This window comes from Falco biarmicus, chromosome 8, assembly GCF_023638135.1.
Source record: "Falco biarmicus isolate bFalBia1 chromosome 8, bFalBia1.pri, whole genome shotgun sequence".
NCBI classification, from domain to species: domain Eukaryota; kingdom Metazoa; phylum Chordata; class Aves; order Falconiformes; family Falconidae; genus Falco; species Falco biarmicus.
In genome coordinates this window covers 25,235,909-25,252,128 of record NC_079295.1, presented here as the reverse complement: position 1 = coordinate 25,252,128, position 16,220 = coordinate 25,235,909, and the positions used below count along the sequence as shown (strand labels likewise).

General features: G+C 36.0%; 1 protein-coding gene across 7 annotated transcripts in view; it reads left to right on the top strand.

The window, feature by feature from the left end:
• The window catches only part of SLC4A10 (solute carrier family 4 member 10), a 162,041-nt gene that overhangs the window by 75,953 nt on the left and 69,868 nt on the right, over positions 1-16,220 (top strand). For all 7 annotated transcript variants that reach the window (XR_008823484.1, XM_056348877.1, XM_056348879.1 and 4 more), the window contains 2 exons: positions 5,022-5,160; positions 12,842-13,002. Coding sequence is in view for 6 of the 7 variants with exons in the window: in XM_056348877.1 (XP_056204852.1) it covers positions 5,022-5,160; positions 12,842-13,002 (300 nt within the window). In the remaining variant the exon portion in view is untranslated. The remainder of the gene's footprint in view (positions 1-5,021; positions 5,161-12,841; positions 13,003-16,220) is intronic.

Sequence of the window (16,220 nt, the reverse complement as noted above, 5' to 3'; positions counted from 1 at the left end):
TAATGGGGCAAATTTAGTTATTTGTAGAGTACGGCTGTTAAGAGAATTCTATCTCTCCCTTGTCTGCTGAAGGATGAACTTGGAAATTTGAATCTCTGGGCAGCTGTGGAACAGTTTTCAGCAAATCTGGATTAAAATGATGTATCATAACTGCAGTTGTAAGAGTCTAACAAAAAGGAGACAATTGAAGCTTGGGAATTGTCCATATTGTCAGAACCAAAAGATAAGATTATTTGTCACAGTCCTGAGGTGTTGGAAACAATTCGTGTGAATAAAATGCAGAGAGAGCTTCCTGAAAACAAGTTTATGCATACAGGGGTAAATTTTCAGAGGAGCAAGCAAAGGATTTCTTTCTCCCAATGTAATACACGGTTTCTAAGATCTGTGAAGGAGATATTCAGAACTGTGCTATATGGCTGTTTACTGTTTTATGTGGACTTTAGTAATGTAATTTTTTTTTTAATTTTTATCATGTTTTCTAACTAAAACCAGAAGTAATTTATAATCCCTACCTTTACTGATTAGCTAAGCGGAAAGGGCAAAGTCCAACCTCCACAGGAAGGAGGTTGGGGGAGAAGCCCTATCCACCACTGTCTTGGTGAGGGCAAGCAGGAGGATGATGAATGTGTGTCTGTGTGTGAAATGATACTTTCTGTTCTGTGATCCTGTGAATTTTTCATGATTTCCCATTTGTTTGAAAGGAGTGTTACAGATGTCAACTGCATTACACTACCTCACTGCCTGTCTGCAGCCTGTCCTGTGCAGTAAGCAATCAAAAAAAAAAAGTTTATATATTAATATTACTTTAATGTGAAGGTACAAAAGCATGAGGCAGGGATTAAATCTTGTTTATCATGTAAACTTCTGTTATATAATTTTTAATGTTTAGCATATTTTCTAATGAGGAAAAAGTAATTTTTCACCCCTACATCTATTGACCCCATAAGAGGTATTAGCCTACTAATGCTACCCTTAAATGCAGGTTCTCAACAGGCTTAGAAATAAAAAACCCTGTTCTGACAATTGAGCTAATAGAGCTTTACCATAAATGTATTTTTGCACTCTTTCTAGAGTTTATCAAGAGCAGAGGACAAAATTTAGATACATTTTATACATACCGAAGGTGGTGTTTCTTGCTTGTGGTATGGCTTGGGCAGAATGTGTGCCATTCTGCCTGATGGTAGCAGGGTGGTTTCTCCCAGGAGAAATCCTGGCATGCACTGGGGAGAAGATATGGATCACTCTGAATGGATGCAGGTCGTTTGCTGGGCTGAGTTTACATGGAGGTACTGAGAACGATCCTGCTTTCTTATCCCAGCACAAGTCTTGATTTCACCTTGCCACCTTACGCAAGAAGGACCAGTCCTGGCCCAGATTTGTGGTTGCACGTGGGGGTGTTTTAAATGAGAGAAATGCCAGTTATAATTTTTTCCTACATGTGTTTTGCAAGGTGAGATAGTGATATAGGCCACTGTTACCTCCCTACCTGCACTCAGTGCTGTTCCAGGGAGCAGCTCTTTGTGTTCCCCTCTGGGAATTACATTATTAGCAGTTCTGTCTTTCAGTTCTGCTGTTTTGGCATGTCTATACCTGTATCTTGCTTATGTTTTAGGGATGTTAATGACTTTACAAAGAGTCACAGTAGTAAGCAGTATGTCAGGTTGCTGCAGGGTCACTTCCTTTCTGTAGCACTGAATCGCAGTGTGAATTTGTGCTTTCAACATAGCTTATCTGTCAGGTCTTAGTTTTTAAAAAGTGCAGCAGAGTTATACAGATTTGTAAACCTGGAATACTCAGTTTTGCCATGCATGCAATGAATTTGAGGTATCAGAGGTAGTTTGAATGTCTGAATGAGTGCTGCACGGACGATGCGAGCCCAAGCTCAGAGAAACCCAGCTATAACACGGAGTCTGGCAGGAGGCTCCCATGGGCTGGTAGAGCCACAGCAAACAGAAAGCTGCTTCAGCTCTTCCTGGCTGAGATGGTTTACTAGCCAAGCACGGGTGGTGGTTGATGCTACTCCCACTCCTGTTGTGTATCAGACTTTCTGCCCAGTCCCAGCTGGTCCTGGAGGATTTCCTGAACTGGTGATGAGCCATTTACTTGGGAGAATTGTCAGCTGTTTATTGTGGAACTTTATTCACATATATCTCTGTGTTCAGTGACAGAAATACTAATGGAACAAGTTAGTTCCATTCATTTAATTTTTTTAGCTTAATCTAGATTACTGTCATTACTTTTTAGAAATAGCAGTGATAATAGGAAGGATTTTTTTTTACACTGGCTGTGCTACTTGAAGTAGGGATAGACACAGATCATATTCAAGCCAATTTCTGTTTTCCTAGACTTCAAAAAACATTGAGTGTCCTAGTTTGCAAATATTATGCTTCTACACTGAGGATTAAGTTATCACAGTTTGACAGTCAGCAATTGAAGTATTCTTTCATACTGTTTTTGAATCACATATTACTCATTTTCCATATAACACATTAATGACATATTTGGTATTTATTACTGCTATGAATAAGCCAAATCCATCTGGCATTGCTCACATGCGTAATCCTGTTAACTCAGTTTTATAAGTAGAACCAGCAGATCTGATTTTTTTTTTTAAATTGTTTTCCTATTGCTTAATTATTTTAGAGTTTTTTCCTTGGAATAAAATTATTGTACTATATAGAGCAAACAATAACTCTTCCACTCCCCCACTTTCCAGCTTGGTGTCTGAAAATCAAGGTGTTTGCACCAATACAATTACAGCAGCAAAGAAAGATAGCCAGAATCTAGCAGCTAGTTTTACTGGTGTGTTAACAAGGAAGAAGAGAATTTAATGCGTGTTTGGTCATTTATATAGATTCTTCACTGTGGTTGGTCAGGTAGCTGTATGTTATGCAGAAGACCCAGTAAGAGCAATTCACAGCAGTAACATGTTTCCTTGTTACTACTCACCTGACTTCAAGAGATTTCTGATCCTCTGCTGTTGTTTCCACACTCAAAGTGTGCATTTGCATGAGTATCATAACTGTCATAAACTGCAACTCTGCTGTACAACACTACTCATTTGTTACTTAACAATAGCTGTTGCTGTAAATCGGTACAGGATGTTCCTGGCAATGCTTATTCTCACATTCTTACTTCAGTCCAGCTCTCTACCAAAGTAGCTTGTTTTCCACGTTCTGTCACTAGTCATTTGCACTTGTCCTTTGCAAGTTTGTATCTCTCTGAATTTTGTCCTTCTGGGAAATTGTCTTAACAAGTTGCACGCTTCTTGACCAGAATGTATTTTCCAGTCTCAGATTAAACCTTGATGTTTGCATTTACTTTATCCGTCTCTAGAATGTACCAGCATGTGTCTCTGAGGAACAAAAAGAAGGAGGAAAAAAAAAAAAAAGGTAGAGAAAGATCGTGTGTGTGTGTCTAAAAGCAAGGTTGAAATGTTCTTAAAGGATAAGGGGACTAAACAGTGAGAGAGAAGAATAATAAAAGAAAGGGAAAGTGGGCGAGGTTGATGCTGTTCTCTAATAGTTCTATCCCCTTAGCTGTCCCCCTGCAGTTCCATTCTCTAGAGATTAGTAATACCTGAGCTTAGTAATTTAAAATAATAATAATACCTTAGTAATACCTCTCTCTCCTCTCCTATATTTCTTCCTGGATTTCCTTGCTTTGTGAAATAGTAAATAGGCTTGACTGCACTATTATCTTTACACTCTGTTTAAGCAAATAGACCACAGGTAAAAACTGTCATGTATTGTTTGTCTTTCATTGCTACAGCAAGTTTACTACCACTGCCAAAAAAGGCATCACTACTGCTGATTTTAATCTCCTGTGTCAGTGGCCCATTTAATTATTTTTGATCAGTGCTGTATTTTCTCTTAAGCATTCAATGAGTGCCATCATCTTGTTTTTTTCAAAATTCAGCGAGCTTGAGTATCCTATGCAGTGATGCTCTTCCCTGCTACGCGGAAAAAACTGTAGTTTGTCTTACAAATACAGTTGTAGAACAGAACTTAATTTAGACAGTGTTCAAGGAATCGCTGAGCTGTTCTGCTGGATAATCAATTTTTCAGTTGACTGGCAGCCTGGCCCCTATCAGCTCTCACAAAGGACTTTTGGTTTCTCTCAGAAATCTAAAGTACATTAGCAGAAAAAATAGCTATGTATTTCTAGATAGACTGGGTTTCATCAAAAGTTTGTTCATTGGAGATCTGCATTTAAATAAGAAAATAGGGTTTTTTAATTTTTTTTTTGGTAAGACAATAACATTTGAGCTATGAACACTGAATATAAATGTATGTTCAGGTGCTTTGTGAATTCTAGAAATTTTCTGAGTAACATGAAAAAAGAATAGTATGTCTCCAGAATATATTTAGTGGTCTGCACTGAAAGGTTATGAAGAAAAATGACTGGTAGTAAGAATGTAAAGGGAAGACAGAATAAAATGGGGAAGTTGGGACTTGTTCATCTGGAACAGTCTTAGCCATGTAGAAATGGTTTACAAGGGGGCAGAGGATGGTAGGTGTGGTGGCATACTCTTTTTGGAGTTCCCAGTTGTGTATTGATATTAGAGAGGTTTCTTTCTCCTGCTAGGTAAAACAAAGAATGCACATTTAGTATACCAGCTTTGTGATCTGAGCTAGATCTGTAGGTTTAGACTTAGGATGTGGCAAAGTGGTTTTTATAATACTGGCATAAAAGACTTCTCTAAGCTCTATCTATGATGCTGTCCGTGCTGCCTTTTTTCTGAGATACCTTTCCAGCTTCCAATAGTCACTACTTCTGTACAACACATTCTATCTTTAGAGAAGTTATTAGCAGCCTAGACAACTACAGTATATAAAGAGGTCTCAGTCTGAAGGTGTTTGTGTATAAATGTTCTTACAGTATAACTATAATCATGTTTTCTGTGTGGCAGTAAGTGATATGGATGAAAGAATCTGGATAATCTCATGAAATTTTAGGTATTTTCTTGCTCATGGCAAAAGAATTGCTGTTCTGGACTTGATATTTTTATTTTTCCCCAGATACCCCATCACAAAGGGTGCAGTTTATTCTTGGAACAGAAGATGATGACGAGGAACACATTCCTCATGATCTCTTTACTGAGCTTGACGAAATTTGTTGGCGTGAAGGAGAGGATGCGGAATGGAGGGAGACAGCAAGGTGAGTGTTTTCATGAGTTTTAAAAAACTTATCTGTAGATATTGGTTACTGGTGTACTGAGAAATGTTTTCAAAGCTGTGGCAAGCTCAGAAACAGATTTTGGATATAAAGCTTAAATAAAACCACAGTTTTAATCCTTAGACTGCTAGTATTACAACAGCATTTGTCGTTTCCTAAAGCCAAATGTTTTCATGTGGACTTATGAAATATAGGTCAAAATAAATATCAAGGGAAAAAAATCAAAGTAAATATATTAATAAAAAAATACTGGTTTTATTCCTATTTTAGCTCATAATTTTAAGAAACTTTAAAACTTTGTATTCTGTTTGAATCCTCAAGAATGATAAAATTACTATTATAAAAAGATTAAAGCAAGGAATAAGATTACTTTTGGAACAATAAAACTTTTACATATTCGATCAATGAACAGTTGATTTTGAGACTGAGTATTCAATGTTGGATTATTTTGTCTCTGTGAATCAGCGTGAAAAGGCTGTTTAGATTGCATTTCTGCTGAAAAAATAATATTGGAAAATATTTTTTTTTATTTTTGCATACTAGTTTCTTGAGCACCTAAATGGGAGGTGACTTGCTTAGTTTCATTAAGACTTTACATTTCTCAGCAATCATTGCTTAATTTTTCATCTTAGAACTTTCTCTTCATCTGCTGGTATTTGTTGACAGTGTTCCTCAATGGTGCCCAGAAGTCTGTGGACCACATTTTTGGTGTCAGTAGTTTAAAAATTATGGAATTTTGGAAAGGATTTTGTGGGGAACTACATATGTGGGCTGTTTGGCATGAATGTAGCTGTTAGCTTTCCCTTTAATTTTACTGCAAATTCCTGTTTTCCCAGAGGGCCACAGAATTTTCTATGACCTTCCCCTCCCTCATCTGTCCATAGGAGGCATAGATGCTAAATATAGATCTTTACATGTAGGAAATTCTCATATGGGGATTGTGCTGCAAAATGAATGTAGTAGTGTTCCTAAATAATCTTATTAATATTCAGAGAGAGAAAAATCTAATCAAGTTAATCATCTGCAGTGTTCTTATACTGATTAGGAATATATAGAACCTCTTCTAGGAAGGTTATCAGTTTCTATTGTGAATAAAAATAAAAATCACTGTGGCTGATATTACTTTTAAGCAGGGAAATAGCAGCTTCTTCAACAAGAAAATATCCCTTTGCAAATCACCAAATTGTTTCTGAAAAATTACAACTATTTTTATCAATATAAGTACTTAATCAAGGCATAATTTGAAATAAATAGGTAAAATAAATTTCTATTTAGATTCATCTATCTGTATATACAGCCTTTCCAATTGTCATTTGGGAACTAATGAATCAAAAATGTTTAACAGAAACAAGATAGATTGTTGAAGGACAGGAAAAAACAGCAAAGAAAATGAAATTTTTTGAGTTTAGAAAATACAAGAATAAAATATAATAGCTAATAGTAAAAATTCCTTTAGCTTTAGAAGTTAAGATGAAAGCAAAGAAAGAAGGGCTGTCATGCAGAAAGAGCTGGTCAAGAGAAGTGATATTTTTCAATTTGGATCCAAAAATTTCAGACAGCATTTGACTTGGGGTGGCTGGCTGTTAGAAAAGGAGGAGGTGGCAGTGAAATGACCAAATAAAAAATGCAGTCAATAGGCAAAGTGCTTGATCTGTGCAAATAAGAGAGTGCAATAATTCCCGCCCTAGAAAGCTGAAAGAACGTGTGTTTCATGTGTGTGGTAAATCCCATCTTTCTGTGAATCTCTCAGGTGGGTTGTTGCTGTACTATAGCAGACATAGCAAAACTGTTCTAGAAAGGATAAAAATGATCAGAACAAACAGAGGCCTGATAGATTTCAGAGCTATGGAAGGCTTAGAACAATATTTGAAGAGTGAGTGTAGACTTGGAGCTAAGTGGAAAATCGGATAAAATGCAATACAGTGGTGTATCATGTCAGACTAACTTAATAATGCTATTTAATCAGGTAATTAATTTCTGTTTTTCTGACAAAGAAAAAACAGTGGATCTAATTTTTTTTCTTTTTAGTAAAGCATTTGATATTATATCACAGTGGGAATTTATTACTCTAAACTCTGCTGTAGTGTAAAAATTGTATTAGTGGGTAAGAAACTAATTGAAGAGGTACAGCAGGTCATGATGAAAGATTAAACTGTTAGTGTGAAAGGTAGTGACAACTAACTTCTGAAGAATTAGTCTTAGTAAATAGCTTTATTATTGAATCACGAAAAGTACTATTATAATAATGAAACTTGCTGATGGCAAGAAATTAGGAGGTATTGTTACTGTAGAAATAGATAAGCATATCGTACCCAAAGAACAAGGTGACTTTGAGTAGAGTAATAGAAATGGGATGGTGTTTAATATGCAAGTTCATTATACTTACAAACTGATACGATAGATCACTTTCAATACTGGTGGTTGATTCAGGACTTCAAAAACACTGATTTGATTAAAAGCATGATATGGAGAGGATACACCCTGAGTTTGTTGCTGTTCCATTATATGTTTTCCATCTGTGTGGAAAATGCCACTGGAAGTATTTGTAAATGTTCTTGTCTGGCTTTGGACCTAGTTCCACGTAGAATAATTTAAATGCAAACAATTAAGAGGAATACTCGGTCATTATTTGCATTTAAAGAGAGTGATGGCACTAGGTGGTTCTGTATTCATGTCACCAAGCTCTGCATGTGCTAAAGGGTTGGGTTGACTCTGATACAGTAAATCTTTGTGTTCTCAGTTTGATTGAAAGTGCATGCACAGTTCAGCCTTAAATTTTTTTAAAAGTTTTACACAGTTTGTACAAGATATATTTGAGACATTTTGTTCTTGGTTGATCAAAAGAGTAAAATATCAGAGGGAGTCATGGATTAAGATGTGACTGAAGCTTCTAAAGCTTGGTGTCCTTTAGGTAAATCTCCTCTATTCCTATTTCATTTGCTTGGAAGAGTAAGTCCTTTTCTAGGTGTTTTTTTTTAGATGGTGTCTGCCTCCCTCCCAGCAGTTAGGAGGCTTCAAGGTTTGCCATTCTCCAGTTCCCATAATATTTCTCATGAGCAAAAGCATTCCTGCAGACTAATTAGTAGGAGCAAGAAAGTGCATTGCTGTTTACAGCCTATGCCATTCCAGGATCTGATTTAGGCTGTCCCATCCATGGAATTAATTAGGGAGCAGAATGGAAAAACTTAGTTTATATAATGAAAAAAATAATTATTTTTCCCCCATTAATTGATTTCAAGCCAGATGAAACGTGTACCTTTTAAAATCAACATTCAGTTTTATAATAATTTTGTATGTGGCTCAGCTATACAATTGTGTAGAGAATGCAAGATGTATAGTTTCTATTTTGAAAAAATATTTCCACTGAGTCTGTGGAGAAACACACTGAGGCAGGGTTTGTTTTATGCACACAACAGTATAGTTGCAAACTGCAACTAGTAGGAAAGCAATTCATGTTCAAATATACCCTAATATCCTCTTGTGGTCATGGCTGGAAAGTAGTACCTGATTTGTAGCAAGTTTTACCCAAACTGTTGGGATTCATATATCTGCTAATATGAAATGAAAATTTTGGCAGAATATCACTATGTTTCTGGAACAGAAACTCTGAAACTCTGTTCATAGTTTAGAAAGTAAACTGTTAATAGTGACTAGAAAATGCATGTACTGGGGAAAAAATATGAATATGAAGTGAAAATGCATCTCCCCTGGATCAAAGCTTTCTTCCAAAGAAACTAGGTCACAAAAAATGTAGGTTTGTCACCTCTTTTTTTCTGACATTCTTTGTTTACTTTGGTTCATTTTCTAATCAGCGTAGGTAGGCAAAAGCTCATGTGGAGATCCATACTGATTGCAAGATTACATTAATAACACTGACTCTTGAGCAGGTTGTGAGCACGTACCCCAGCTCTCTGCTGCAGATATAACAGACTATAAAATAAATACTGTTCAAATCACCTGCTTCATAGTGTGCACCAAAATGTGGTACTGAGTCTATAATGAGGCATGCACACTTTTATTGACTCCTGAAAAATGGATGGAGCTGACTTGTACACATGCACACACACACATCTGAGTAGTATTTTTCCTATAGTAACACCTTGCTGAAACCTGTTGGCATATTTTGTTCCAGCAAGTATGCCATCAGAGGAACTGAACTGTATGATTGATACACCTGTGCTAGTCTTTACCAGTAAAAGAAAACCATATGAATGAAGCTGCTGCTCTGTGTGATCAGACACAACTAAGATGGCTCCAAATAGATTCCAGGCACATGGGATACATGTGATACATGAGCTCGATATACAAATGGGGTTGGTGTGAAATTATGAAAGGCTTTTACTTACCAACAGTGTCAGTTTAAGGGGTTAAACTGCACAAGTAAATACATTATCATTTGTCTTTTTCTCTGAGCAACTGAAGAGAGTAAAAAATTGGCAAACTTGGGGTCCATGCTTGAATCTGGATTTCAAAGGCATTTCTATTCTTGAATCTTCTACCTGAACTCAGAGCATTGTTGAAATGGTATTAGGATTTTTAAAAACACTTAAGCACTTAGAATTAAACAACTGTATAAGAGTAGAAATTTGTTTGTTTTATGTTTTCTGCTGCTGTTTCTGATTTGATATGTTAACTAAGGATTATTTGACATAACAGAGGAATATTTCTGAAAACATAAGAGGTGATAAACATGATTCTCCCTTGATAAGTAAACTCATGCAATGCCTATTAAAATAAAAATAGAAGTTTATTCCAAATGTAGAATTCTCTCAGTTGGGTATGGTTTATGTTTATGCACCAGCCTCTTTGCTCATTAAGTGACAGTATATGATAATGTGTTTAAACACATACGTTTTAGTAACAGTAGGAAATTGGATGCAACCCACAGAATTATACTATCCAAATTGATTGAAACTCAGGTGGAGATGATCACAATGGCAGGTATGATTATTTGAGCAGTAGCAATAGTTTCTTATGGATTTTTATTTTGTGTGTGAGCTTTGATATTTGATTGACACCGTAAACTCTAAGGCTGTTTCCATGATTTAGACTTTTCTTGTCCACGTGTCCCTAATAAGTTATGAACTGTGGTTATGTGCCTGCCTCTGTCCAGCCACCTGTCTTAATGAAACTTCTAAGACCATAGTTGTCTTCTATCACAAATTTAAAATCTGTTTAGAACTGGTCAGTATATTCAAAGTAGGTAGTGCCTTGGACAGACTGCAGCAGTATAATCAGATAAGTGATGCTGAAGAGTATTTATGCGAACAGCATGTAGTGACAGTATGAGATTTCTGATGATATTCTGTAAGAATCTATGCTTGGATCATTGGTTTTAGGATATATGTAGCTTGATTTTTAATCTCTTTTTGAATCAGCATAAAACAAGATGATAGTACATCAGAAATAATTGGGAATACCCAAGCACAAACCCTGCAATCTTGTAAAGCTTCTAAAGAGATTAGAAACACGCACAAAAATGGAGGTATGAGAAGGTAAAAATGTAGGTATGTTGCAGTCTTAGGAGGTAATAGTTTAAGCAGGAAAATTAATGCACCATGTTTGTGATGTTATGGCCACAAATAGGTCTTGCATATTTTTAGTTTGGAAACATGAGTGTGAGTGCCATTAAAGCTCGAAGCAGCCTCTTCGAGTTCAAGTGCAACTGTAAAATGAAAAAAAAGCTCCACATTTTTTCCCTTTTCATGCTTCTTGATAACTTTCCTGAGTTAGCTTTGAATTTGGTGGGCATAGGTTATGTTAATTTTGTGTTTGATGTCCATTTGGATATTGTTTTGAAAATATATTTGGGAAAACTCATTTGCCTATTCAAATTCATTTTCCTGGTTCAGCTATGTGGAAGCAAATTTTTGTGTGCTATGTTCTTGCTGCTTCTCTGGAAGAATGAAAAAGTACAGGAGATAGCCTGGCTGGGCTGGGAAGAGAACTTCCAGTGAAGGGAGTGGAGAACAGAAATCTGATGGAGAGGAAGGAGGTCTCATGGGCAAAGATGAGATATGGAAACGGACCAGGACAGAGGAAACAGAGGGAGAATTGTTTAAATGCAAAGAGGAGGAGAAGGCTAGGCACAGGAGACAGTAGACTTTGGAGGAGCTAAGGAATCGGGGGGGCAAATTGTGTATGTGAAAAATGGGAGAGTGATTAGGTGGTACAGTTAGAAGAAATGGAATGCATCAGGAAAAGATGATGGTGATGAGTGGGTCACTGAAGTGGTGGCTGCTTGCAGGGTGGCATCAGAAGGGGAAGAATCTGGTACACAGGGACTGGAAGGAGGAAAGTATCTAAAATATGTGTGTACAGGCATATTTTACAAATAAGAGCAGAGCTAAGCAGGTGGGCCAAGAGCAGAAGAGGACAGCTGTTTGCTGTGTTACTGAGCTGCGAGGCTTGGTAGAACTGGAAATTGCTTGGCTTTAGAGATCTTAAGGCTCTACGCTTCCATGCTGTCTGGAAATAAGCGTGAAGGTGCTGTCAAGGTGTGAGGCTCTGCTTGACTTCTCTGCTGCCTGGTCCATGCAATATAGCTGCATGCTGCTGAGTCAAGTGATGGAGGCTTGTTGTGTGCCTGCAGCTGTTCAAACCTTGCCAAGCTGGCAGGATGCATGGCTTCATGCAGCAACATCTGCGTATGCTTGAAAGACTTAATAACTTTAATGTAAAACACTTCTGCATATGTCACCAGACTTTTTTTTTTGGTTTTTTAGTATTATTTTACTGTTTTTAATGTAATTTTTATCAGTGAACAATTAAAAAGTTGCACAAGAAAGTTCATCCGGTTGGCTAGTAACAAAAGACTTGGTCATCTCTGCCAGTTTCAAGTCTCCTTTAACTTTACTGAAGTCTCTCCAGATATACACTGAACCTGAGAACAGGCAAATGAGACTCAAAATAATGAGAGATACTTGATTAAGGCCTGTATGTTGGGGCTTGAAAGACTGTTCACAAGTTTTTACACATTACTTGTGTGTGCACGTATGCATCTGTGAGGTTTTTCGTTTTAATTGACTGAACTTTTAAATGAAAAATAGCCTAAATTTTGTGTAATGTTTTACTGCCTTTTTCAGTAGCTTAGTGTAGTTAAGTAACTAAAAACTTAAACTAGCAAAGTTAGTAACAGTGTGTTTTGTGAAAATATTATGGTGGTGATAATGGATGCAGATTCTGCATGTGTGAACATATCAGTATATTTACTTTAAATGAAAAATGTCTCTTCCCTGTTGTGTTTAGTCCAAAGTGACTACTAACTAGAGAAAGTTATCTCCTGTGTTCTTATTATATATAGCTTTTCTTTTTCTCTACCATAAATTCTTTTCTATCCTTTCCATCCTACTTGTTCTATATCTACAACTATTTGTTGAAATATCATTGTATGCCAAAGGATTACTCGGAGTTTATGTAAAGTACAATGATTACTTAATAAGTTTCTCTTTTCAACTCTGTGGTCAGAATTAATGTTAAAAAATAGTATAATACAGCATTATATGGGAAGAAGTGGGCAAGGGAAGTTTCTCATATTTCCTACAAAGAAAGATTAAAGTGAAATCCAAAGACATGTTTAACAGTGATCTTTCAATATCCATTAAGGTAATTTATTTTTTGTTTCTTATGCACAATGGAGTTATAAAATTGGTTGTTTTTATAGGTGGTTGAAGTTTGAAGAAGATGTAGAGGATGGTGGAGAGAGATGGAGCAAACCATACGTCGCCACACTGTCACTTCATAGCTTGTTTGAGCTGAGAAGCTGTATCCTGAATGGCACAGTTCTTTTGGACATGAGAGCCAACTCCATAGAAGAAATTGCAGGTATGTATTGATGTTGCGTTTATTAGTTATGAAAATTAATCATAAAAATCAAGTGCTTGCAAGTTTGCTTAGAAGAAAGCTATTGCATAATAATCACTTAAGTTTAGAAAATTATAGGAACTATTTTACTTAATGTATTAGAAAAGAATCTAATGTTTGACACAACTGATAAATATATATATATATTTTATAGATTTTGCTATTTTCAGAATCGATTTTTAAGTAAAAGAGAAAATAATAATGGAGCAGAGAGGATGGTTTGGAAATATTTCATTAAAACTGGCATGTTCTCTGCTCCCGCTGTGACACTTCACATTGTGAATGATGTGTGTGTGAACTTCTACAAACTGAATCTACTGCAGACTATGCTAATTGCAGACAATCTAGCTTAAAAATACATTAAATTATAGGGAAGTATTCATCATAATTATGTAACATGAAAACAGACCAGTTTAAAAAACATGTCTCTGAGTCAAGAATGAAAACAGGAACAATAATATTAAGGGTAAATTTTTCAAAACTTCAAAGGTAATTTAATTTTAACTAAAGTATAGTTGCATTTTTTTCTAGTAAAGGTGTATCTGGCAGTTGCAATTCTAGAGAACAGCAGAAGCAGGAGGCAAGAGAGAACATAATGGATGAGTCTTGTCTCCCAAAAATATAAGTGAGATTGAGGCTGAATGCCATTTTCTGCATTCCTGGTTTCCCATAAAGGCTATAACTATTTACTGCAGGGGACTTTCTTTTTTTTTGTTGTTGGTGCAGTTGTTACTGTAATACAGTCCCTAACAACCTGCTTTATAGTACAGAACTGTAATGCACGGCCTCAAGGAGTCCTAAAACTACAAAAGTTACATGGTCATGCTAGAATCGTACAGTACAGTCTAGTATGCTTATTCCCTTCTCAAATAGGGCAGCTAATTTGAATTAGATTATTTGTAAATAAATTTGTTAGAAGATGAGAACTGAAGATAAAGTAAATTTTTCTGGTCTATGCAGACAGGGATGATGTATGTATCATAATATAACTATATTTACATTAGACTTTAAAACTCATCATTACAATGATAACACCCTGTCCAAGGACTCATGTGCCCTAGAGAGTTTCTAGTGCTGTGTACTTCTGTTGTTTAAAAATCTCTGTCCCTTCCAGCAGAGAGGAAACAGAGAAAAGAGCTATACTGTTTTGTAATCTGGGGTCTCTAATTTTCTGTTTATCTACACTTAGTAAGAGCTAGTCTCATGCTCATGGTGGTTATTGGACTAATATCCTTGCATATCTTACATCTGCTTAAAAGTTTTACTTTGCTTCTACCTCACTATTTCACAACATTACTGAAAATGGTGCCGTTCTGTAAATCATATACTTGATATTTTATACAAATATTGTATTAGATTTTGTGATATTCTCCATATTGCAAATTTTGCCTGAAGATCAAACATGATGCAGAAGCTGTAAATTTGGGAAAATAGCACATGCATAGAGAAATGGTGCATGAGTAGTTGTTGAGGCCTTTTTGTTGCCTTGTCACAGATGCAAAGTAGCTTGTTAACAGGAAATGTAAAATACACTAATAGAGAAGTTTTGTTTAGGTAAAGGTACTAAAGACAGAGCAAGAAGTTTTTCTAACACTCAAGATTGTCAAGGAAACTGCTTTATGGGTGATATGCAAGCCTGTGTAAGGGCCAGATAAAATTTATTTTAATTATTTACCTTGTCAGGTAAGTGGGATACTGTTCAGTGGGCTACAGTTAACAGTGGAATTAAGATCAGCTCAGGCAGTGGTAGCTGCTTTTTGCGTTTACCTTTCCCAAATTGTGTATGTCAAATTGACGCAAGATATTATTAATCAAAATCTGCAGAAACTTGTGTGGGTTTCTCTGTGCTGAGATCTGATTATCTCATGAATCATGGTCTGAATCAGAGCTTCAAAATTTGTCTTGATAATGATAAAAGATAAACATGAAGAATAAAAATCAGCTGATTTGAAAGAACAAGACTGTTATCAGTATGCTGCTTTTATTTAGTTTTAAAATAATCAAGGAGTACTTAGATCATCTGCTTGATGTTCTTTTATTGCTTTTTTGCTTAAATACTACACTAGGATTTTAAAGCTTGAGCTTTACATATTTAATCCAGAAATCACTCAACTTCTTCCATAGTCAGCTAAGAGATCCCTTCCAGAATTGTTTTTATTTAAGTAGGTAAAAAAGTAAGGATTAACGCAATAAAAATAACTTCAGCTTTTTCCCCCTGTTTTTGGAAGATATTATATAGTGAAACCACAATGGATTTATGTTTATAATCTCTTAATCCTTAGTTAGTTGTAGTCTTTTGTTGTTGTTGTTGTTTGTTTAGGTAACGTGTCCAAAGATTTGACTGTACACAATACTAATTTTGTTTTGAAACTCATCACAGATGTAAGTTGTTCTTCTGTGGAGAATTTGATGAGTTACTGTAATGCTATTTTGAATCAGTCCTACTTTCAGGTTATCTTGATTTGTCGATTAGGAAAAATTGTTTTTTCTAAGAGGCGGCTTTAGGATGACTTTCACGAATTATTGGCATGTACCATTTTCACTTTAAAAAGTACCTTTTGTGGAAGATTTGGGTGTATTTCATTTGTATTTTGTATCCCTGCCTGAGAAGGTGATCTGACACATGGTAAGGTTTGCATGAGTCTTGCTTTGTCTGTTAGAGGATTTTTTTTTTTCCCACTCTGCAGATTCAATAAGCAATGAGGTAGGTGTTTTTTTTAAACAACTTTTGCAGCAGGTTCTTCTGGCAAGAGAGTAATTCTGTAAATTACCCATGTTTTGTGTCAGATTTCTTTGAAGACACCCGCCCGCCCCCCAAAATAAAGTTGATATTCCATTTGCTTTATTATTATTTATGTTGTAGTACTGCTGTGTTTGTCTTCCTCAATCGAATTCCTTTGGAATTTGTTACTCTAATACTACGTCTGTAATTTCTGCTCTCCAGTACTTAGAAAAATGTACAAAGAGTGTGGGACACATTAGGCAGTGCTGGGAGGGGGAAGGAGCAATAATAGTGGTGACAAGCATGCCACCAACACGTATGCTAGGTATGTTAGAATTTTGATAATTCCCAGTAAGACAGGCTTCTCTTTTTTTCCTTATAAACAACTGCTGGACCTGAAGATTAGACGGAACTTGCATCTCTCAGGAAATCCTTTCTTGTCTGTTCTACTTGGCTG